General features: G+C 37.5%; 3 protein-coding genes across 3 annotated transcripts in view; 1 reads left to right on the top strand and 2 right to left on the bottom strand.

Annotated features, from left to right (window-relative positions):
* Window positions 1-1,483, bottom strand: part of LOC116006387 (putative cytochrome c oxidase subunit 5b-like) — a 3,436-nt gene extending 1,953 nt beyond the window's left edge. Inside the window, exons 1-3 of the mRNA XM_031246742.1 lie at window positions 1,164-1,483; window positions 940-1,025; window positions 722-772 (exon numbers count right to left, since the gene is read on the bottom strand). Coding sequence (XP_031102602.1) covers window positions 722-772; window positions 940-1,025; window positions 1,164-1,323 — 297 coding nt within the window. The 5' untranslated portion in view covers window positions 1,324-1,483. The remainder of the gene's footprint in view (window positions 1-721; window positions 773-939; window positions 1,026-1,163) is intronic.
* Window positions 1,484-5,589: 4,106 nt separating this feature from the next.
* On the top strand, window positions 5,590-7,418 carry LOC116010987. The gene is made up of 3 exons (XM_031250476.1): window positions 5,590-5,893; window positions 5,979-6,719; window positions 7,177-7,418. Exons 1-3 carry the CDS (start codon window positions 5,590-5,592, stop codon window positions 7,416-7,418), a joined length of 1,287 nt encoding a protein of 428 aa, XP_031106336.1.
* Window positions 7,419-17,878: 10,460 nt separating this feature from the next.
* On the bottom strand, window positions 17,879-21,148 carry LOC116009757 (cytochrome P450 734A1-like). The gene is made up of 5 exons (XM_031248885.1): window positions 20,807-21,148; window positions 20,334-20,557; window positions 19,955-20,196; window positions 18,966-19,401; window positions 17,879-18,434 (listed from the first exon to the last, which is right to left on the bottom strand). Exons 1-5 carry the CDS (start codon window positions 21,081-21,083, stop codon window positions 18,009-18,011), a joined length of 1,605 nt encoding a protein of 534 aa, XP_031104745.1. The 5' UTR covers window positions 21,084-21,148; the 3' UTR covers window positions 17,879-18,008.
* Window positions 21,149-22,670: the final 1,522 nt, after the last annotated feature.

The following is a 22,670-nucleotide window of genomic DNA, read 5'->3' on the forward strand; positions in this document are numbered from 1 at the left end:
AAAAAAAAAAAAAGATGGGGGGGGGGGGGGGGGGAGAAATCCATTTTTTTAAGGATCCGCAAACTCTAACAAGTTGTAGTTTATATGGAAGGAAAAATAAATGGTGAAAGGCCAATCAAATACAATCAAGAGAAGACATCTCAAGCAGGCCCGATATGCAATGCATACTCTATACGGAGGCAAATTCTACACATTCAAATCATGTTACATTACAAGAAATCTCAGTTTAGTGATTGACGAAGCAACAGTCTATGGCCATGGGCTTATCTAAAACCACTTCCGACTACCCTTAGTTGCAAATGAGTAAACTACAATTTTGCTGTAATATTTTCCATTGTTCAAATTGTTGTTGACAAATAAATGAACTCCTACCCTCTTCCAATTTCAATGTGGTTTTTACCAAGTAATTTTAAAATATGGTCTTGAAAATATGTTTCAACGAAACAGGCATTTCCCATGTTAGTTACCAACCAAAACCTTTCATCAACCAAATATTGAAAAAATATGTTTCAATGTTGATAAAAGCTTAGCACACCAGCTGGATTCTATAAATTTAAACAAATGCAAATACACATCAAAAAGACATTGGAAACTTCAACAAGTTCACAAAAAATTCAATACCATTTGGATACTTATCAAAAAGAATTAATAACACATGAATAACAATGTTATAGACAGCCAATACAATACAATTGTAGAATGAGAAATAATTGAAACCAACCTTAGTACCAAAAGGACCTTCAGGGAAGTCGATGTCCAGAATCTTCTTCCCCTACACAAAACAAACCAATGGAGGCTAAAACACCATTCAAAAAAAATGATAATTAATCCATAAACATATGAAATACAGGTACACACATAAAAAATTAAAATGTATGTATATATATATAGCGTGTTTTTATTTAGGCGTGTGTCTGTATGTGCTGATAAAAGACTCACTTGAAGCTCCGCTTCGAGCTCTTCACGTTCGTGACCAGTAGCGATTGGCATTACATCCTCTACTCTCTTCTTCGACACAACAGTTTCTACTCAGTAATTAATATAAAGGATTCAATTCATTACTATCCATAAATAATCAAAATCAAATAAATCAAATACGAAATAATTGAATATTATCTCAGATACTCGGAATCACATAAGATCTAATAGAAATTAAGGTTTACCAGACTCGGCGCTGAAGTGGCGAGAGGGGAGAGCGACGGAAGGCCGGAGCACGGCCGCGGACGAATATGTGGAAGAGGATGAGGATGCGGCGGCGGCGGAACCGAATCTGCCGGATTTTGGAGTGGATCGAAGAAGCTGGATAGAAAGTCTTCTCCACATGGTTGCTCTTGCACGATTGTGTTTTGATCTCAGGCGCGCCCCTGCTTGAAGTGAGATCAACTTCTTCTTCTTCTGATTACTCTCTCTTCCTTTCTCTCTCTATCTCTTTGGAAATGAAATGACAAATGAGGAAGGCTTATGGTGGCGCTTGCCGAGGGTAGTGTGGCTGCCTGCTTCCCCAGTTGTTGGGGTTTGACTCGCTCGTGCGGGAATTTCTCGCACGTATGAGGAACCCTCTTTGTGCTCCAGATATTGTTCGCCTTGGCCCGTTTTATATATGGCCCAGTTCAATTCAATTCATTGAATGTATCACTAAAAAATTGTTTTTTTTCCTAAAATTTATGGCCAAATTTAGAAAAAAAAAATCATTTTTCATCTCTAAAATGATAAAGTTTTCCAATTTTTTTCAGTCAAAATATTATAAAAATATGTCTAAATTTAACTATTGTTTTACTTATAAAATATTAAATCATCTAAAAAATTCTATTAATTCTTTTATGAAAGTACATGAGTAATTCTACATATCCCTTTTATACTCCTACTAAAAAATATTCTCATCTTGACATGGCATCATTTTATTGGATTTTACAATATTTCATTTTAAACTAAATTAATTTTTAATTGTACTCAAAAAAATTAATTTTTAATTAGTGGTGGATTAACAAATTCATGGGTATTCAATAAAAAGAAGTCATATCAAGAAGGGAAATATTGGCAAAAATTTTATAAGGGGTGCGTAAAAATCAATTTTCAAAGTACATAAATTTATAAGAGTCCTACTACATAAATTCTCAATCTCTACTCCCTCACTTATACTCCCTAATGTGGCAAAAGATGATAAGTTATCTTCCTCCCATGGATCTCAAAATAATGTCAACATCAAAATTTTGAGTCAATGGGTAAAAATAGGGAGTAGAACTTATGAGTCCAAATACTATTTTCCTATTGATAGAAATTGATTTCCTAAGTTAGGATGACCTCAAGAACAAGCGTGCATATTACTAAAAGATATTGTGCCCCAAGCATTGGTCTAGTAGATAAAAAGTCTTACTTAAGACTTGCTTCCAATGATATGGTGAGGGTTTGATTTTTGCCACTAATATTAGGAATTTGAGTTTGGTTTAGGTTCATTGTGGGTAGATGTGCATTGTTTGATGCTCGATTTGTGTGTGTGTGTGTGTGTGTGTGTGTGTGTGTGTGTACCCAAAAGAATATACAAATACACGGGACATACCCCGGTCCAAAAGATGGAAAGTCCAATGGGCATCAAGTCGACACAAAAATAAAGTACAATACAAATAAAAGCATAAAAAGAACAAAGCTAAGAACTAGTAAGTTGCTAAGAGAAAGATCATACATCAGAGCAAAGGGAAGAAGGCCATTTCTGACTGATGTGAATGAAATGGAAGTTCGTCCCAATGTGATCTTCTCCGGTAGCAAAAAATAAACGCCCATAGGAAGCTAAATATTTCAACATGTGGAGATAAATATAATCGCATCAAAACCAACATGGTTGGCGTGGTGGTTCAGCACCTCGTCTCTTAAGCATGAGGTTGGGGGTTCGATCTCTACCCATGTGAATGGAGCAAACCATTTGGCCAGTCCCCTACCACTTAGTCTTCTGGCTCCCAAAACCCGTTTGGTATTACCCGATTTTCATCATGAAGCACTTTGTCCAAATGTGATAAATCGTGCACAAGAAGGCAAGGGTTATATCTTTTGCTTGCACCTGGTTGCCAACATGGGCTTTTTTAATCCATCTAAGAGAGCCACAGATTCTCCTTGTTTGAAATGGAAAGCTGAGCCACAGATTCTCCTTGTTTGAAATGGAAAGCTAAACCACCGGCTAACATTAGCCCAAATGTGCAAAGAAAATGGGCAAGCAAATAATAAATGGTTAGCCGATTCCAAGGACCCAATACAAATTAAAAGAGTAATTAGAACCAATGTCATTGAATTGCATCCTGTCCCTAGTAACAAGGCACTCATGCAAGGCCCTCCAAGTAATGAAAGAGTATTTAGGAGGGATGAAACTCTTCCAAATGTTCCTCCAACAAGCAAACAGTTGGCCTTTGTCGCTAAGGAAGTCATAAACCTTGTGGACAGTGAGCCTGTCTCCGTTCATCCACGAGAGCATTTTTGCTTTGCTATTAGCAATACTACCAACCTTGTCATAAATCAGATCCCAGGTTGATGCTAGCCCTTTAAGTAAAGGGGAATCATTTTTCATGGGAATTCAATTCCAAATTTCTGTATCTTTGAGGTAATGGTAGTGAACCCATTTAATCCACAAGGAATCCTTCCTGTTGTGGATGTCCCAAAGGATCTTAGAAAGAAAGGCATTGTTCCAAATTCTGAAATCATGCACTCCAAGGCATCCTTCCTTTTTTTGGTAGGCAAATGGTTTTCCAAGAAATAGGTGTTTGTTTCCCTACCCAAAGGAACTTTCTGCATAAGGAGATAACATGGTCAATTCCCATGACTGGTAATGGGAAAGTGATAAGTGCTTATTTTTCTATATTTTTCCCATTTCACCAATGTTGCAAAAATCGCGCCTAGGCGCTAGGCGCCAGACGGCCGCCACGAGGAAGGCCGGAATCGGCCTCCTTCGCGGCCGTCCGGTTGGGCGGTCTCGTCGTCGCCTAAACCGCCCAACCAGCCAAAAGCTATTAACCGGTTTTTTTTTTTTAAGGTTTAGTCGCCAAAACGACGTCGTTTTGGCGACTAAACCCTTATTTTTATTTTAATCGGCCAAACACGAGGAAAGCCGAAGGGGACGCTGCTTCAATCGCGAAGGGAGAGTCGGAGAAGACGACCGTAGCGAAGGGTCCGCAACCGTCGCAAGCCGCCGTCGCATCCGCCCGTCCCCGCCGTCGCCTCCGTCAACGCCGCCACCGGTCGAGTCAGGTAAGTCCACAGGCTGTCGGCTGTCGCTCGAAATTTTAATTTTTTTTTCGTTTTTTTTTCTTTTAAATCTGAAATTGTATTGGTGATTTTGTGGTCTTCTTGTAGATTGTTGTACTCTTGAATCTTGATAAATAAATAATATTGTTAATCTTCTTGTCGATTGTTGTGCATTGGTGCCTTTGCTCTTTGAAGTTCATTAGTTTGTAGTCTTTGTACTTTGTAGTTTGTACTTCACTACTTTGTAGTTTGTAGATTGTGAAAATGTAATTTGTATTCTAATAGTAATATACTAATATACTAATACGAAGTCCCTAATTGAGATTTGAGAATAATATAAGTGTAGTAGACTCAAATTGTTATTTCACTTATTTGTTAATAATCTTAATATGTTTATGTTATTTGCTTATTCGTGTAATTGACTAATTGTATATTTGTATGTAGATTCACTAGATTGCAGAGTGTAGACTCATATAGTCATATTATTTATTCATTTATTGTGTTTGTGTATTTGACTATTTGTTTAATTGTATATATCATATTATCATTATATTGATTTATTTGATTTAGGTACTTTACTAGTTTACTCCTAGTATGGCGAGTGGTGATAATAATGCTTCTCAAAGTGTTGGATCTTCCGAACCAACCACAATAAAAAGAAAGTCTAATGATATAGGATGGGAGTATGGAGTAATTAATGATCCGACTAAATCATTAGACAAGATTAAGTGTTTATTGTGTAAGAAAGTAATGTTGGGTGGAGTGTATAGTATTAAAGAGCATATTGCTGGCATACAAGGAAATGTAAGCAAATGCCCTACAGCTACAAAGGATGATCAATTGAAATGTAGGGAAGCTCTCATGATGGCGAAGAACAAAAAGAAGAATAAGAGAGCTGAAGAAGTTAATCTTGGGGCGGAGGTAAAGATCTCGGCGCATGACAATGAGAGTATGAGTAATGCTAGTATTGATATTGATGAGGTGCAGCAGTTTGGACCTTTGAAACCACCTCGGCCAATTGGCCCTATGGATAAGTTCGCAAATCAAATCAATCCCGAGTCTTCTTTGAGTTCAGGAAAGGGCAAGGCACAACAACAAATAATTGATGCATTTGACAAGGAAAGGGCTAATCGGGTGAAAGATTACATATGCAGATGGACTTATGAATCATCTATTCCATTTCATTGTTTTCAGAAAGATAGCTTCAAGTTGTTGGTTGAAGCTATTGGTCAATATGGTCCGGGAGCTCAAGTACCAAATAGATATGAAATGAGTGAAACTTGTTTGAAAAAAGAGGTTGATCGAGTCCGAGAAAGTTTAAGGGTACATGAAGCGGAGTAGAAATTAAATGGGTGCTCAATTATGACTGATGCTTGGACAGATAGGAAGAGAAGAAGCATCATGAACTTGTGTGTCAATTCAAGGTTGGGCACTGTGTTTTTATCTTCTAAAGAATGTTCAATGGAGGCACACACAAGTCAGTTCATATTTGAGTATGTGAAGCATGTCATTCAACAAGTAGGAGAGGGGAATGTTGTTCAAATTGTCACCGATAATGCCTTGAACAACATGGGAGTAGCTAAATTGTTGAGGGAGAAGATGCCACTGATATTTTGGACTTGTTGTGCAACACATTCCATTAATTTAATGCTTGAAAGCATTGCAGGTAACCAATGTGTAATCTTTAATAAACTATATGATTAATCTTTAAATATTTAATAATTAATACTTGAAACTTGAATACATTGCAGGTTTACCACGGTTTAGTAGAGTTCTTCAGCAAGCAAAGGCTTTGACTATCTTCATCTATGCACATCATAAAACTTTGGCAATGATGAGATCCTTTACAAAGAAGCGTGACATTGTCCGGCCAGGTGTGACTAGGTTTGCTTCTGCATTTCTTACGTTACAGAGTTTAGCTGGTAAGAAAGTAGAATTAAAGGCTATGTTTACAAGCAATGAATGGGATGAGTGTAAGTTTGCCAAGACAGTTAAAGGGAAACAAGCTTATTCTACTGTATTGAGTCATGCATTTTGGCAAGGGGTTGCATTATGGTTGAAGGTTTTTGCATCATTGGTAAAGGTGCTTCGTATTGTTGATCAAGACAAGAAACCTTCAATGGGATTTGTTTATGGTGAGCTTATGCAAGCAAAAGAAGAAATTAAGAATGCATTGAATGGAGTTGAAAAAAATTATGAGCCTATTATTAGAATAATCGAAGAGAAGATACAAAATAGGCTAGATACTCCACTTCATTTGATGGCTTACTTGTTGAATCCTTATTACCACTATAAGGATCCTCGGCTTCATTTGGATCATTTCATTTCTATGGGATGTGTTGAGTTCCTTGAGACTTATTATTTTGGAGACTTAGAAATGCAAAACAAGATTTTAATGGATGAATTGTCCAAGTATAAGAAGAAAGAAGGAATGTTTGGAAAATTAATTGCGGCAAAAGGATATGAGTCCAGTGATGGACAATATGATCTAGGTAAATAAGTTACATACTAGATTACTAGTTTGAGTGTTTGACATTTTGATTATTTAACATTTTTTATTTTTATTGCTTTGATGTAGCAACGTGGTGGTTAAGTTATGGGATGGGAACTCCAAACTTGAAAATAATTGCTATGAAGATTCTAAGTCTTACTTCAAGTTCTTCCGGATGTGAAAGGAATTGGAGTACATTTGAAGGGGTTAGTTTACTAGTTAACTAGTGTACTTACTTTGTTTTGAATTTTGTTTACTTTACTAGTTTACTATTTGTAACATGTTTTGCATTTTACATTTTTAATATTTTAGGTACATACAAAAAAAAAGAAATAGGTTGGAAGCTAACCGCCTTAACAATCTAGTCTTTGTGTAATTTAATGCAAACTTGATGAACAATAGAAAAAAAGATCAAAACGTTGAAGTATTACTTGCTAGTGATGCAAATTGTGCACAAGATTGGCTTGTTAATGATGAAGTTGTGGTTGGAGATGAAGTTGAGGATGGAGATGAGGAACTTGATGAGGAAGCACTAAGACCACGCCGAAGTTCTAGATTAAGAGAGCTTGAAGAAGATAATTTTGAATCCGAAAGTGAAGAAGAAGTTGATGTGGATGTGGATATTGAGTTTGAAGATGATGAAAATCATGTCATTGATCAATATGGACAAGGAGATGGAGAAGACAACCTTGAAAGTTAAATTTGATGTATTGATGTCTTGATGAATGAAGATTGAAGAACACTTTGTGAATTGTTATTTAGACATTTAGTACTTGAAGTGTGTGTAATCTTTATTTTGGACTTTTGATTTTTGAAGTTTGCACTTTGCATGGACTATGAATCTATGATTTAGAATTTAGAAATTAGAAGTTTGTTGATTCCTTTCATGTTTATTAGTTTATAACTTCATTAACTATTACGTATTAAGTAAATAAGTATTAACTATTAACTTATTAAGTATTCAAGTTATAACTTATAACTTATAAGTGAATTACAAATTAATGAATTACAATTATAAATAATTTTATATATATTGTATTTTACACTTTTACAATAATTTTAGACTTTTAAATAATTAAATAAAAAAATTTACCTAATTTAAGAGTAAAAAAAAAAAAAAAAAATCGAGCGCCTAGGCGCCGAAAAATCGACGCCTAGCGATTTTTGCAACATTGCATTTCACTAAGTCATTTTGCTTATTGATTGATGAGTATAATGATGAATGTAAAAAAGAGGGTGTGAAATGTCGTTCCGTTGAGGATTGGGGTTATGGCACGTAGTTGTATGAATTAAGAATACTAGACACTAGAGTACGTGAATCAACTAGAATCCAAGCAACTAATAACTGAATGATTAAAATTAAAAGAAATAAATTTGCTAATGAATTAACTATATGATAAGGGAATGGGCTAGATTAGGGGAATTGTAATCTTGATGTTCTAACAATCTCAGAATTAGGGAAAGAATAATTAACCTAGGGATTTATGGGCAATGCACATAAGAATTCAATTCAGCTACTTTCGTAATCAATAAACAGAATTAGGCTACAATTGCCCCACTTTCGTGATGCATCAATCATAACCTTAGACACCTAAGCATTGTAAGCCCCCAAAATTACCACTATTCTCATTGTAGGAAAATTAGGTTGAAATTGGTAAGGCTCGAGGTCTCCATCCAACTTTCGTTGTAATGAATCCCTCTCCTAGACTAGCAATTAATTGTGGCCATCAATCAATAACAAGTAGAAAGCAATCCCCAAATCAACATAAACCCTAGGTAATAGATTCAATCCCTTTATGCAATAATCACAAATCGAACATCAAGATTAACAGTAACACCCTAATCCAAACCCATAAGCAAATTACTCACGCATGATTGAAGTAACCAAAGTAAAACAAGAATTTAATTCGGGAATCATAACAGCAAAATTAAAGAATAAAAGGGAAAACTTTACTAACAATTCTTGAGAGCAATTCCAATCCAAAACAATGATTCCAAGCTTGTAACCGAATTCAATGATGTAAATCTGCTCTATTCTAAGCTATGGAAAACTCTAAAGAAGGGAAAAATTGCACTGAACTAAACTAGGGCTCGCAATCCCCAAATTACAGGAAAAACGCGAAATAAATACTAGCCAGCAGCCGGGTCACAGCCACCATCACGGCCGGGATCGGGGCCATGATGTGCCGTGGCCAACTACTGTCCACGATGGGGGTCACGGCCGCCATCACGGCCGTGAGGCGACCTCCTGGTACTCTTCTGACTCCTTTCGTGCTCCGTTACTCCTTTCCGTCCCGTGGTAGATTCTTTATGTCTCGAAAACCTGTCCGAGATGACCGAAAATCCTTCCTTTGCTCCTCATTTGGGAATAAACTAAGATTGATCAAATGTAACACACAAACGAGCCTTAAATGTATCAAGGTAAAGGAAATAAGCAACAAAACTACTGAATCGTGGGGAAAATAATGGTATAAAATCATGTGTATCATTGATCATTCCAAATTTAATGAGAGTATGACTAAATTGTGTTGTTTTGCAAGGATTTTGGATTTGGAAGCAAAGATGAATATTTTCATGCATTTTGAAGGGAACTAGAGTCAAAAGGAACATTTTGGATGCATTTGGAGTCAATGGGAGTCAAGGATAAGCTATGGAGATGGATGCAACACTTCCAAGGGAGCCTAAGAATTGTATTTTCAATGGTATTGATCATTTGGGCAAGCTAAAACAAAAAACAAGCAAAATGTCAAGGTGTTGAAATTTCTGCACGACGACATCTTAGTCATTGGACGATATCTCGGCTTATAAATATTCAAATTGAGTGATTCTTATGCCATTGGAATGAAGACTCAAAGGGCTACAACTATCATGAAGACATTAAAGCTTAGAAAGGAAGACAAAGAGGTCAAAATCGTCCAAAATTATAGATTTCGTCCAAATCTGTCACTGTTTGGTATTTTGACCATATTTCAGCCTAGGAATGTCCAAATGAAGTGATTCTTGCGCCATTGGAAAGAAAACTTGAAGGGCTACAACTTTGTTGAAGACCACAAAGGCTAATGAAGTGTTTTTTAGGGTGAAAAATAGCCTAGAAGGCAAAGTAGAGTCACAGAATTCTGCTTACACAGTGAGAATGCACTGTAATTCGGCCAAAAAGAAATGGCACTGAAATGGGCGTGTGGGTGGCCGTTTCGCACATGCTCTTTTATTATTTAAGCTCGTTTTGAGAATTTTGAACTCGGTTTTGATCCATGGTTGAACCCTAGACACTCCCATTCACTCCCTTTCATATTTTTAGGTTAGATTAGGTTTAGATATATGTTTTTAAACACTTTTGGAGCTTGTAATCTTAGATTTGAAGCTTGGATTTCAAGATTCTTCCACCCATTTCAATAGAGAAGCTTTCTTTCCCTTATCTCTTTTCTTTATCAAGATTTATGCTTATTACTTGTGCTTTTGTGTTCTTTATGCTATTTAATCATGAGTAGTTAGTTTATGGGCTTGAGTTAGGGTTGTATTATCTATTTTGATGCTTGTTATGTGATTATTGCATAAAGAAGATGAACACCCATTTAGGGTTCTTGAGTTTGAATTGGGTTTATTTCTATCTTTCAATGATTGTTGTTTGTCTTTGGAAAGTCTTCCATTACAATGGGAATTGGATGGGAGACTTGAGCCAACCCAATCTTAAACCCATTTTCTCTTTTATGGAAATAGAGGTAGATTTGGGGCTTAAATAGTTTTTGTTCTTTAAGAACTTGGGTTGATTCACCAAAAGAATGGGACAACCTTTGTTTTAATCCTTGTGGAAACTTAGATTTATTAGTGTTAGTCTCTAGAACCTAGGTAAAATGTTCTTTCCTCAAACTTAAGTGTTAAAGCATCTAGATGGTAATGCCCCCTAACTTGAGTCCTATTTCTTTGTTTTGTATTTATCTATTGTTTATATGTGTTCGTTCTACCTCGTTGTCGTTTGCTTAGCTTCTTATTGGTTTCCTTGTGCTAGTACCTAGTTTTGTGATTGCATATTGCGTGTCATAACCCCCAATCCTCAGCGGAACGACATTTCACACCCGTACACTCACCATCACTCATTTTTGCGGGAAAGTTTGCATCCAGAACCGAATGACTCCTTGGATTATGGATATGAGAAGTTCCAACCATCCCGCAAAAGAAAGAGTAAATCCATTCCAATCCGAAATGCATTGAGTGATGGAGTTAATAAGGGGTGAGAAACAAGCAACCTTAAGCCGTTGGTTGTCAAGTGGAATCCCCAAATACCTCACTGGAAGGCTGCCAACCGGTAAATTCAAGAAATCCAATCTGCCATCTTGAACTCCCATAGTGAAAATGTTAGACTTAGTGATGCTAACAGTGAGGTCGAAAGAAAGCTCCCTCTACTTTAGTGTTTCCATAAGGATAGAAACGGATGACACATCTCCCCTGGAAAAAAAAAAAGAAAAGCATTAGGTCATCCGCAAAGGCAAGATGCGTGATGCCTAAATCATGGTATTTGGATGGAAGGATAAGGTTGGGCTCCTTGCTTTAGTCTTGAGGACCCTAGAGAAATACTCCAAGCAAATAGTGAATAAGAAGGGGGAAATCGGGTCCCCTTCTCTCAAGCCCCTCTTGCCATTAAAATGTCCATGAATGCAACCATTAATAGACACAGAAAAGGAGGCAATGGAAACACATTCCATAACCCAAGTTGAAAATCTAGTAGGGAAGCCAAGGCCTCTTAAAACTTCTTCAAGGAAACTCCAATCAACTATGTCATATGTTTTACAGAGATCCACTTTGATCATGCATCGTAGCAAAGTCATCTTCCTACCATAGCCCCTAATCAACTCTTGAACAAGGAAGATATTTCAGTCATAGACCTGCCTAGAATAAAAACACTTGGGCTTTATCAATAATATATGGAAAGACCAAACTCAACCTACTTGCCAAGATCTTTGTGATAATATTATATCAGACATTACAACACGCAATAGGGTGATAGCCTCCAACATTCCTAGCCTGGTCAGTCTTTGGAATCAAAGAGATGATTGTGTGATTCCACTGCTTGAAAAGACTGCCCGAGCAAAAGAATTCTGAGACTGCTTCGCAAACTAATGGACCCACTTGATTCCAATTTTTTTTAAGAAAGTAGTAGAGTAACCATCCACCCCATGTGATTTTTCATCCCCATCTCAAAAAGAACATTTTTAATTTCATGATTGGTGATTTCAGGTAAGAGAATGTCTGAATGAGCAGCTAAAATCTTGGAGTCAACTATAAGAAAATTGGGGTCACGGTGTTGCTTGTCTCTAGCAGTCCCAAATAAATCAAAGAAATAATCCACAAAGATTTCCCCCACTTTGTCAAGGGAAGTAGAAGTGGTACCATCCACAGCACAAATCGAGGTGATGGCTACAGCTTAGTGCTTGTTGCGCATTAAATCATAGAAGTACTTGATGGCATTGTCTGCATTCACCAAGTGTTTGGTTTTAATTTTTTGGCAAAAAAAATTGCCTCTTAACTTCTGCCAGGAAAATGGCATGTCCCTTAGCTCAGAAACATGCTTCCTTTCAACTTCCATCGCATTCACAACATCAAGAGCTTAGCAAGCCAATTGAAAGTCTGTATTAGCCCTGAGTGCCTTATCAGATATGTGCCCAAATTCCACCCCCTCAATTCTTTGAGGGGATTCTTTGAAGCCTTGAGCTTTGATGCAAGGATAAATTGCATTGAACCACGCAGGGCTTATGCCAAATTGCTTCAAGAATATCACTAAATTTAATGTGAAGCATCCACATGTTAAAGAAATTGAACGGCCTATTCCCAACACGATTATTTTCCAAAAAACTTGATGAAAGCCGGACAGTGGTCAAGCATGCAATCCATAGTCAGAAATTCAATGTTGCAAGCCAAGTTAAGATTTTGCCAAGCTGGATTTATGAGAACACGATCAAGTTTAGCTTTAACACAACCATTAGTCCAAGTAAAAATCTCACCCACCGCTGGGCAATATCATGGCAACATTGTGATGAGAAATCTTGAGTGAAATAGCAGAAAGGGGTGAACCCACCAACCTTCTCATCCGGTTTAAGAACGATGTTGAAGTCCCCTCCGGTAATCCATGGCAGATTAATAGACAGATCCAAGTGATAGAGGTGATTCCAAAGATCCCTTCGTTCCACCACAGAATAAAGCCCATAGACAACTGTACACAAGAATTCTTTGTTGGAAACGCTTAGGACAGTGCACTGAATTTTGCTTGGATCCTAAACCAACATTATTCTACCTCTGTATATGAGGTTATAATCAGAAAAAGAGCACCAATTGATCAACCTTCTTTCCATAAAACGATTCAAACTCCTCAAGCTAAGTTTTGTCTCAAGAAGCCCCAAAAATGAAATACTGTGCTACCTAATTAATTTGATCACTTTGGCAGACTTGAGGGGTTTATTAAGACCCCTCACATTCCAAAAAGAGAGAATCATTTATCAACCAAGGTGGGTTCCTATCAACCACCGCCACGGGTCGTTGCTTTCCCCTTCAACGGCAAAAGTGGCATACCATGACCAATCCAAGAGTCTTCTTTGCTTGAGGCCCCTTTAACCGTGAGAGGAGAAAGAAGATACTCCTTAAAACCCTTAGTACCATTAGAAGTTTTTTGGAGCGCACCAAGCTTAACTCCAATAAGTTTACCAACTCTAGCTCTCTTTAGGGCTTTCTTATTCCGTTTACCAACGGTAGCCTCTTGGAATACCTAGGCAATGATCTCTTTCAAAACATTTTTCCCTCTTAAAGTATTAGTTCCAAAGGGTGAAACCACATTGGCCAAATTCAAGCTCTTACCATGCGGGCTAAGAGTCTTAGAAGGCACAAGGTTTTTAGATAAATCCTTGTCACCTTCCAAAGCAATGTCACCATCCTTCAACTCCAGGTTGGGCGAAGCATCTGGGAGAGTTTCCTTTTCACCATTGTCAAGAGTAGGGGGATTTGGTTGACAAGGCACATTAGCTTCCAGCCCCTCCAATACTCAAAGGCCATGGGATGAGGTTGGAATACATGGAACTGTGGGTATAGCACCCGGATAATAAGGGATTGTCACGTCTTTAAAAGTCCCAAAATCATTAGAATGATCAGCATCAATGTCCTTGTTTAGAAGAAGTGAGACAAGAAACATGGGGCACACCTTGAGTGTTTTTGGAACCCCCGACTTTCACCTTTTAGCACTTTTTTGTGAAGATTTTTTGCCTCACACCGGGACAAGCTTCTTTGAAATGATCATTGGACCTACACTTAGGGTAAAAACATGGGTCAACTTCATAAAACACTTGTCCAATAAAAGTACCTCCATTTGGTGTGGTGACCGTAACGGCATCCAAAGGATAAATGGATGTGTCTACTTCAATAAGCACCCTAGCAAAACCGCCTTTTTTCAAATTTTTGGTCATTTTGTCAGACCGTAATGGCTTGCCAATGCAAGAGGCAATTTTGCTTAAGGCAACTGGGTACCAATACTCTAATGGAATAGACGAAAATTGAACCCAAATCAGTAGGGTACAAAAATCATTACTATCAAGACGGAAGCATTCCGGGAGAGACTTGAGAAAAAGTCTCTTTCTATAAAGATAATAAGCCCCTTTAGAGAGTATTTGACACCGATCCTCCTCGGAATTAAATCTAAAAAGAACATGACCATTGGGTTGGGTGTTTATTTTATATGGGATTTTCCACGAGTCAACTAAAGCTTGGATGGCCTTAATCATCGGGAAACAACCCGCAAAAAAAAAAAAAAAAAAAAACCAATTAAAGCAAAGGCTCATTCCTCCTTAAACACAAGAACTTCATTTACCTTGATTACGACCCCACTATTCACGGGGGAAAAGAAATCAAGGTGGAGAATATCTTCATCCCGATCATAGTTGGGTTTAAAAAGATCAACTCAAGGGGTATTATTTTTCGCCTTAATCATATTTACAACCGAAGGTGCGTTGGATTCACCAAAAATTCCAATTTCTTCAGTGTATGAGTCTTTAGAGCCCAAAGTGATTGAGGCAGTAGCCTCAGATGGATTCATTCAGATTTCTTGCTAACAGACAAAAAAAAAAAAAAAAAGAGCAGCAATTTGTATATACAAATAGACTACCACAACTCTCACAGGTGAAGTCACACGTTTGGTGAGAGAAAAGATAACAAAGTCAACAAGGCAAGTCTAAATGTCAAATACACAAAAGTGGCGCCTGCAACACTACAAAGACAATCAAATGTCAAATTCAAAATCAATTTTGACCAAGGAAAATAATTCGAATTCAAAATGGCGGGCGCTACTTTCTGGCCACAATGGCGCACTATCGGAGAACACACAAACAGAGAGCCAAACAGTAAAACCAAATACGCAAGAACACAAAGAATAGGGGAAGGTAATCGGAAAGACAGTCCGGTAGTGTGCTTATCAACAAAAGAGAAGAAGATGACCGGAAAACCATTCTGGTATCTTTTTCAAAGTAGTGTAAGCCCTCCCCCTAAAATACAACCCACTCCCAAGATAGTCTAAGGGAGCAGAGAATGAAGAGAAGCCGAGAACAATGAGGAAGCCGAGAGAGATAAACGAGGAAACTCCATCGGAAAAACCAGTCCGGCGAAGGGTCATCAAGTTAACTCTTACACGACCAACTCATAAGAAAAGCAATGAGGTAGCAGAAGATGCTAAAAAAGAACTAAGCAAACTTAAAAACCAACCTAGCTAGAGTATGGTAGAATCTTCGACCACCCTTCCGACCGAGGAGGGCGTGACTAACGTCGAACTAACTGGAAGAACCACCGCAATCATGCATGGTCAACGGGAGACTGATTAGTTCTGGAGAGAGGTTGACCGAAGAAACCCAATTGACCGTGCATGCACAAAGAGGTCTCATGCTGGGGAGAGAGAAAATGACTAGAACAGTGGCTCCCCAACGGAGAAGAACACCGGAGATGGTCGCCCAAACACCTTAGGAGAAAGATGGAGACGATACCAACCTTGAACAACACCAGCGTGCTGCCACCGTCCCTAGCCGGAAAGCACCCAAGGAACAATAGAAGTCTTCCGGCAGAACAAAGGATAAAGAAGACAGTAGAGAAGTTCTCTGGCAGTCTCCTATGCACACTGTAACAGTCGGCAAAGACCACTGCTGACCACCCGAAGCACCTAGATGGATTAACTTGTACTCCAATGAAGGAGGTCGCCGAAAAAATAAAACGATGGAACCCAAAAAATTCAAGAATTTTTTTATAAAATCTTGATTCAAGTCAACCAAATTAATTTTGACTAAGTAGATCAGTTACATGAGACCATGCAAACAAATTCACTTAATTCAACAAAATAAAATCCAAAGATGCCGAGAACAAGAGCGTCATATGCGAGAAGCTTTCTAGATAGAAGGAGGAGAATCCTTAGCCTAGAGAGAGAAACACTCCAATTTCACTGAGAGCTCTTTCTAGATTGATGCTTGGTTTACATCCTCATGAGTTTGGATGCGAGTTTACGGGATTCAATATATAGTCTAGTGAAGCCAAAAACCTACTATATATTAGTGGCCCTATTAGACAAGATCATGAAAATTGTACTGTTGACCGTTAATAAATGTTCAATTTTAATATATTGAAGATACATTATTTATGTACTAATATACCAAATAATGAACCTTCAACACTAAAGTAATATACCTTCAGAAAATTAACATTTAGTGTATTATAAAATGCACCTTATATCATGTTTTCACCTTACAAGATATACCATGGTCCATGGTATAATAATTGGCAAATTATTGTGTGGACCATAAAAAAAGTACATTTTTAATATTACTAAATGTACATTATTTGTGTACTGAATGTACGTTATACACATAACGTACATTCAGTACACAAATAATGTACATCCCCTAAATACAATGTACATTTTAATATACTATAAGTACATTACTTTTATACTGAATGTACATTATTTGATAGTATGGTCCACATAATGATTGATAATAATTGACAAGGTTGCCACCAGTCCATCATTTGATCTTGGGCCCTGGCCCATTTCTACCAAACTCAACTCTTGACTTCTCCTTTTTTTAAGCATGTCATCTCCAAGCCCATTACACCACCTTGGGCTAACCCACATTTTAAGCCCAGAAATTTTGAGAAATTTGACCCACCATACATGAACCAAATAATTCAGCAACTGAACAGCAATAAGAACCTTGAGGCCCAACTGTTCATAACAATTCAAGAACTAAACAGCAATCCAATTTGGGCTTTCTCAAGTCAACTCGATCTAATGTATTGTTGTCTTTGTAAAATTTATAACCCTCCCTCCAGAAACCGGCAAATTATTGTGTGGACCATGGTCCACATAGCTGTGTGCATCATGAATATAAGGTACATTATTTTTATACTGAAGGTACATTATTTTTGTACTGAAGGTACATTATTTTATAGTGCTATAAAATAATATAATATACTTTCAGTACAAAAATAATGTACCCTAAAATAATGTACCTTCAGTACAAAAATAATGTACCTCCAGTATAAAAATAATGTACCTTATATTCATGGTCCAAACAGCTGTGTGGACCATGGTCCATGCAATAATAATTGCCAGAAACCCATATTACCAATCACAAAGCGAAGTAGTTTATCCAAAAGAAGTGACTGAGTAAGTTGTGAGTGAAATATAATCATGCCTATTAGAATATCATCAATTTTTACCAAGACTACTCTTGTTCGACACTATATAGTACCCAACCAATCCAACAACTAGTGTCACCTCAACTTATGCAAACCGGGGTACGACAACTATGTTCCTAGCTAATTAGCTAGCTAGATTTCATCAGTACCATTAAACTGCCTTGTATAGCAACATGCATGTGTGCTTGTTCCCGAATTGTCACATTGTAGAACATATATAACAGCCGCACACGCTCCCCAGACATGATTTAGACCGATGACCTATTGATGCATATATAGACCAGATTCATCCCATTTAATTATTATACCTAGCTACAACATCCGACATTAGCTCAAGCCGTAGTCCTAGGAACATCCTCGCTCGCTCGCTAATCACGAGGTTGCAATAATCGCATGCATCATCAAATTATTATATATGTACGATAGTCACAGAGAGTACGTACGTTCAGGTAGTGCCACTAAACTAGACCATATATTAAAAGTCGAAGATGGTAATGAGAGTCAGCAGATCAGATCAGATTATATATATATTACAGTATATATAGAGAGGGAGAGGGAGAAGAGAGAGACTAGCTAGGTACTACAAGTTTTGGAAAATGATTGGGGCGCCATATTGAGGGTGCAACAGCATGGAAACAGTGGGGGCGTGCTGGTAAGAGGGGGAAAGGTGGAAGGAGAAGCGCTGCAAGATGATAGCGATGGCTAGTTTGGCTTGCAGGATGGCTAAATTCTGGCCGATGCAGCGGCGGGCGCCTTGGCCGAAGGGGAGGAAGGCCATAGGGTGTTTGGCCGCTTGGTCCATGCCGCGGGCGAATCTGGCGGGATTGAAGTCGTGGGCGTCGCTGCCCCACAGCGCGGGGTCATGATGGATGGCTACAATCGGTATGAGGAGCTCAGTCCCTGCCGGCACGCTCAGCTCCCCCAGGCGTACCTCCTCTTTCGCACGTCTGATTGTCGCCACTGCCGGCGGGTACAACCTTAACGACTCCTTCAGGATCATTTCTAGCTGCACATGTTCAATAATTGCTCATCAGCTCCTTAATAAATTAATTACAGGGAAAATTGTAATTTATGCCACTGCATACATAATATGTCAATTATCAATGTTACCCCTAAATTATTAGTGATGTTGCCTCTCAATTTTTAAAAACGGTACATATATTGCCTCTCCCGTGGTGTAAATATTGCCCTTCTTTTGTTACAGGAGGGGCAATATATGTACCGCTTTTGAAAATTGAGGGGCAACATTTACACCATTAATAATTCAGGGGTGACATTGATAATTGACATATTATGGAGGGGTAAAAATTACAATTTTCCCTTAATTACACTTGCTTTTTATAAAATACAAAAAAATATGAGAAAAACAGCAGCCTGTAACCCTATCATATAAATCAGCTTAAGTTACTCATATTTGGATAGTTCAAGAGGCTTATCACTTGCCTTAAATTAAACTTGCTTTTCACACATGCAATATATAATGATGCATGGTTAATAATTAGCTTAAAGTGTAGGTATAGGAAGGTGAATTGGTTACCGTTTTGAGGTTGGGAAGGTGGTGTTTAGAAGGGGTGTCACGTGCGCCACAGACCCTAAGGACCTCCTCACGTGCGAGTTGCTGCCACCGAGGATGCATGGCCAATAGCACGGTGGTCCACGCCAGCAGGTTGGACGTGGTGTGTTTCCCGGCGAAGAAGATGGTCTTGCACTCCTCGACAATGTCATCGGCCGACAACAACAACAACATCGGCGTATTTGTATTTGAACCCCCAACCTTCTTACTCTTATTATAATAACAATAATTCTCCTCTTTTGCTTCTTTCGAGCTCGCTTTGATCATCACTTCCAATAAATCCTTCGGACATTCCCCTGACACTCCCTCCACTCTCCTTTCTTCTATTAGCTTCATCAAAGATTTCCTAACCTCTTTGTCCAGTCTCCAAAATATTCTATTCTTTTTTGTCGGCAAGAACCTGCCACCACACATTAAACAAATTAAAACACCTCTATTCATACGCGTTAACCACATATACATCATATACTTCAAAGATAATACCCAATACAATTATGTTTTCTATAAACTAGTATGCACAATTATATATGATTGTATCAAATGCTATGGAAACAAAAAATTTATATATTTTAAAAGTGAATAGTACTATCCATATACTACCAACCAAATCTTATTCCAAGTCTCGTGAACACTCATTATAATAATCAAATTAATCCATTAGTATGAGTAATGGGAAATTAAAAACAAATTATTTTGTTTTTTGGGTAACAAGCTAATGGAAACTCATAACTATTGCCAGAGGGAGGATGTGTACATTGTAAACCCCACCTTGTAGGTGAATTCAGTCCACGAGGAGGTAAATCAGTTTAAGTTGCACATGTTCAAAACAAGAATGCAATTAAATAGACTGTTTTAATTGGGAATTGAATTTGTAAATTTGTGTTTACCAAGTCAACTATAGAAGTGAGTGGTTTAGTTGAGAATTTCTTTATATATTAATAAAATTGTGGTACCTATAACCGGGAATGAAAACCTTCTGAAAAGCCTCGGTGGCGTACACCATTTGTTGTGTCTGCAGTTCAAAAATGGCTCTTCCACGTTCGTAGCTGCTTCCGAACACCATGTGAGTAATCACGGATTCCGCCAAGGATTGGAACCACTGGCACACTTCGATTTCCACTTTGCCGCCCTTCGACATGTCCGACCATTTGTCCAACATCTCCGTCACACCTTTCCCCATTGTCGGAATCATTAGCTGTGCAGTGGAAACAGACAAACAACTAATAAGTACAGTAAATAAAGCAAGCTAGCTAAAAGCACATACATAAATACATTGGCGCATAAGTTTCAATTCTGATAAGATCGAATTGGGCGGATGGGTTAATTACATACCTTGAGATTTTCTAGGTAGAAAGTGGGAGTGATTATTTTCCTATGGTGCGCCCATTTTTCTCCCTTGAGACTTAACAGGCCGTCGCCTTCCAGCTTCTTCACCAGCGGCGGCGAGTCGTTCTTCTCGAAATACTCCGATTTTAGCACGAATATTTCCCGGAGGAGAGCCGGATCGGAGATGGTCACCCGAGCCGTCGGCCCAAACCATACCACAAAGGTCGAACCTACATACGTTACAAAAACAAACAATATCATTACGTTTCTGACGTATGGCTGTGCCTCACCAACGCGTTTCATTCGCAAATCGCATGTACAAAACACCAAAATGACGTAACCAAAAAGTAAAAGCATATCACCAGTTAATTTAATAACTACAGATTACAAGTTTAACTCTCTATCTCTACGGGAGTTCCCTTTGGTAGTTACAGTAATCACAAAACAAAACCAAAAAAAAAAAAAAATTGAAAAAATACCATAGATTTTCTTCCAGTGAGAGTAGAAGGAGAGGACTCTGGGGAGTATGTCATGGGAGAGGGACATGGGTTGAGAAGAAGACGACAAGCTAGCAATCTCTTTAAGGTTGCCGAAGAGGAAGTTATAACTGGGGCCGTTGATTCCCTGCTTACAGAAGTGATTCTGAAACCTTTTTGGAATCCACCAGAGATGCAAGAGTGCCTTGAGTGCAAAGAAGACACAAACATACGCAATGATAAGGAACCACAACGAGGAGGAGAAGCAGTCTTGTTCCATGTCTGCCCAAAGCCCGCTCGATCTGTAGAGAAATATGGAGAGAGAGAGAGAGAGAGGGGAGAGGATTTATTGTCTGTCATATGTAGTAAGGATATATATATATATATATATATATAAAATTAATGTTAATGGGAGAGTATATGTAAGACGTTCCACTCTTGCTTTAAAAATCTCGTCTGATCTGATGACACCATAGACTATTATAATCGATTAATTATCTAATATATTCAAATAATATTCCATGTCATCATCTTATAATTAACTAATCATATCATATTTGGTGGAACAATTTTTTTTTTTTTTTTAAATACTATATGTACTCTACACTTAAAATTTGAATGTAGGTACTTTTACGGGAGCTCACATGAAGAAAAATAACATATCAACCCCTGCCATATCAACGAGTATATTTAAGGGAGTAAGATTTGAGAGTACATTAAAATTGTTTTAAAAGCAATGCTAGAGACCCTACATCAGTAATTTCCCATTAACATGCAAATTTTTTTTTATTATTATTATGCAGCCTCTTAGATCAGTTAATTCATATAAAAAGAAGAATTTTCCTTCCACCCTGACTTCGAGACATGCTCTGATATAAATGATTATGATTATGTGCTCCACCACTATGGCACTCACCACTATGGGCACAAGTTATAGCTTGTGAGAAGTCCCGTTTCAATGCCAAGATGTTAAACTTAGGTTATCATTATTCCTGTAAATTTAATATTAGCTGGCAAGAGAAAGAAATATTTTTTTTAATTTTATTTTAAGCTTACGTGTATTGACAAGGGAGAGAGAATTGACTAAATTAGCAATAGGAGAGAAAATTTTGCTAATCTTCCATGATCAGTCAACCCACCTTTTGTGTGTTTACTTTTTTATTTTGATTATTTATTTTAAAATTTAATTCCATTTTTGGTCCTAGATTTATAGGTGACATTCCACTTTTGGTCCTTTTTTATTAGAACATCCACATTTGGTCTTAGTATTATTGTGGCATGACCAATTTTGGTACTCCATCAACAAAATCGTTGAAATATCGTTAAATACAAAGATATTTTGATAATTTTTATACAAAGTGAGTTGACCCTACTATATTTGTATGTTTATTTTTTGAAAAAAGTCATAATTGAAGACCGAAATGCTTGTGTATTTAACGATATTATAACTATTTTGTTAATAAAGGACCAATAATGGTCATGCCACAGTAATACTAGGACCAAGTGTGGATGTTATAATAAAAAATGACTAAAATAGACTATTACCTATAAATCTAGGACAAAAAATAGAATTAACTCTTTCTTTTAATATTATTTTATTATTATATTTATAGTATAATAGGAAAATGAAACTCATTTTTAGAGTGAGAGAGATTTGCATGGGTGTAGGATAAAAAGGGGATAATTTACAAATTTGATAATATAAAAATGAGACCCATTTTAAAAAATGAGAGAGATTTGCAGGGATAATGATAGTCTTACCCCTCTAAGTCACGGCGTCCAAATATACTCCTTAGTTATAGATAAACATTTATTGCGAGATTGACTTATAACTAATTGTTATACTCCTTAATTTAAGCTAAACTTT

This window comes from Ipomoea triloba, chromosome 2 (assembly GCF_003576645.1).
Source record: "Ipomoea triloba cultivar NCNSP0323 chromosome 2, ASM357664v1".
Classification (NCBI taxonomy): domain Eukaryota; kingdom Viridiplantae; phylum Streptophyta; class Magnoliopsida; order Solanales; family Convolvulaceae; genus Ipomoea; species Ipomoea triloba.

Excerpts from the sequence above, each read along its gene's own strand:
- LOC116010987 (XM_031250476.1), top strand. The coding sequence starts at position 5,590 with ATGACTGATGCTTGGACAGATAGGAAGAGAAGAAGCATCATGAACTTG. Across the intron at positions 5,894-5,978 it reads AATGCTTGAAAGCATTGCAG|GTTTACCACGGTTTAGTAGA; the intron begins GTAACCAATGTG and ends AATACATTGCAG. Across the intron at positions 6,720-7,176 it reads TGATGGACAATATGATCTAG|ATTGGCTTGTTAATGATGAA; the intron begins GTAAATAAGTTA and ends ATTGTGCACAAG.
- LOC116009757 (XM_031248885.1), bottom strand. The coding sequence starts at position 21,083 with ATGGAACAAGACTGCTTCTCCTCCTCGTTGTGGTTCCTTATCATTGCG. Across the intron at positions 20,558-20,806 it reads TCACTGGAAGAAAATCTATG|GTTCGACCTTTGTGGTATGG; the intron begins GTATTTTTTCAA and ends TAACGTATGTAG. Across the intron at positions 18,435-18,965 it reads ACCTTCCCAACCTCAAAACG|CTAGAAATGATCCTGAAGGA; the intron begins GTAACCAATTCA and ends GAACATGTGCAG.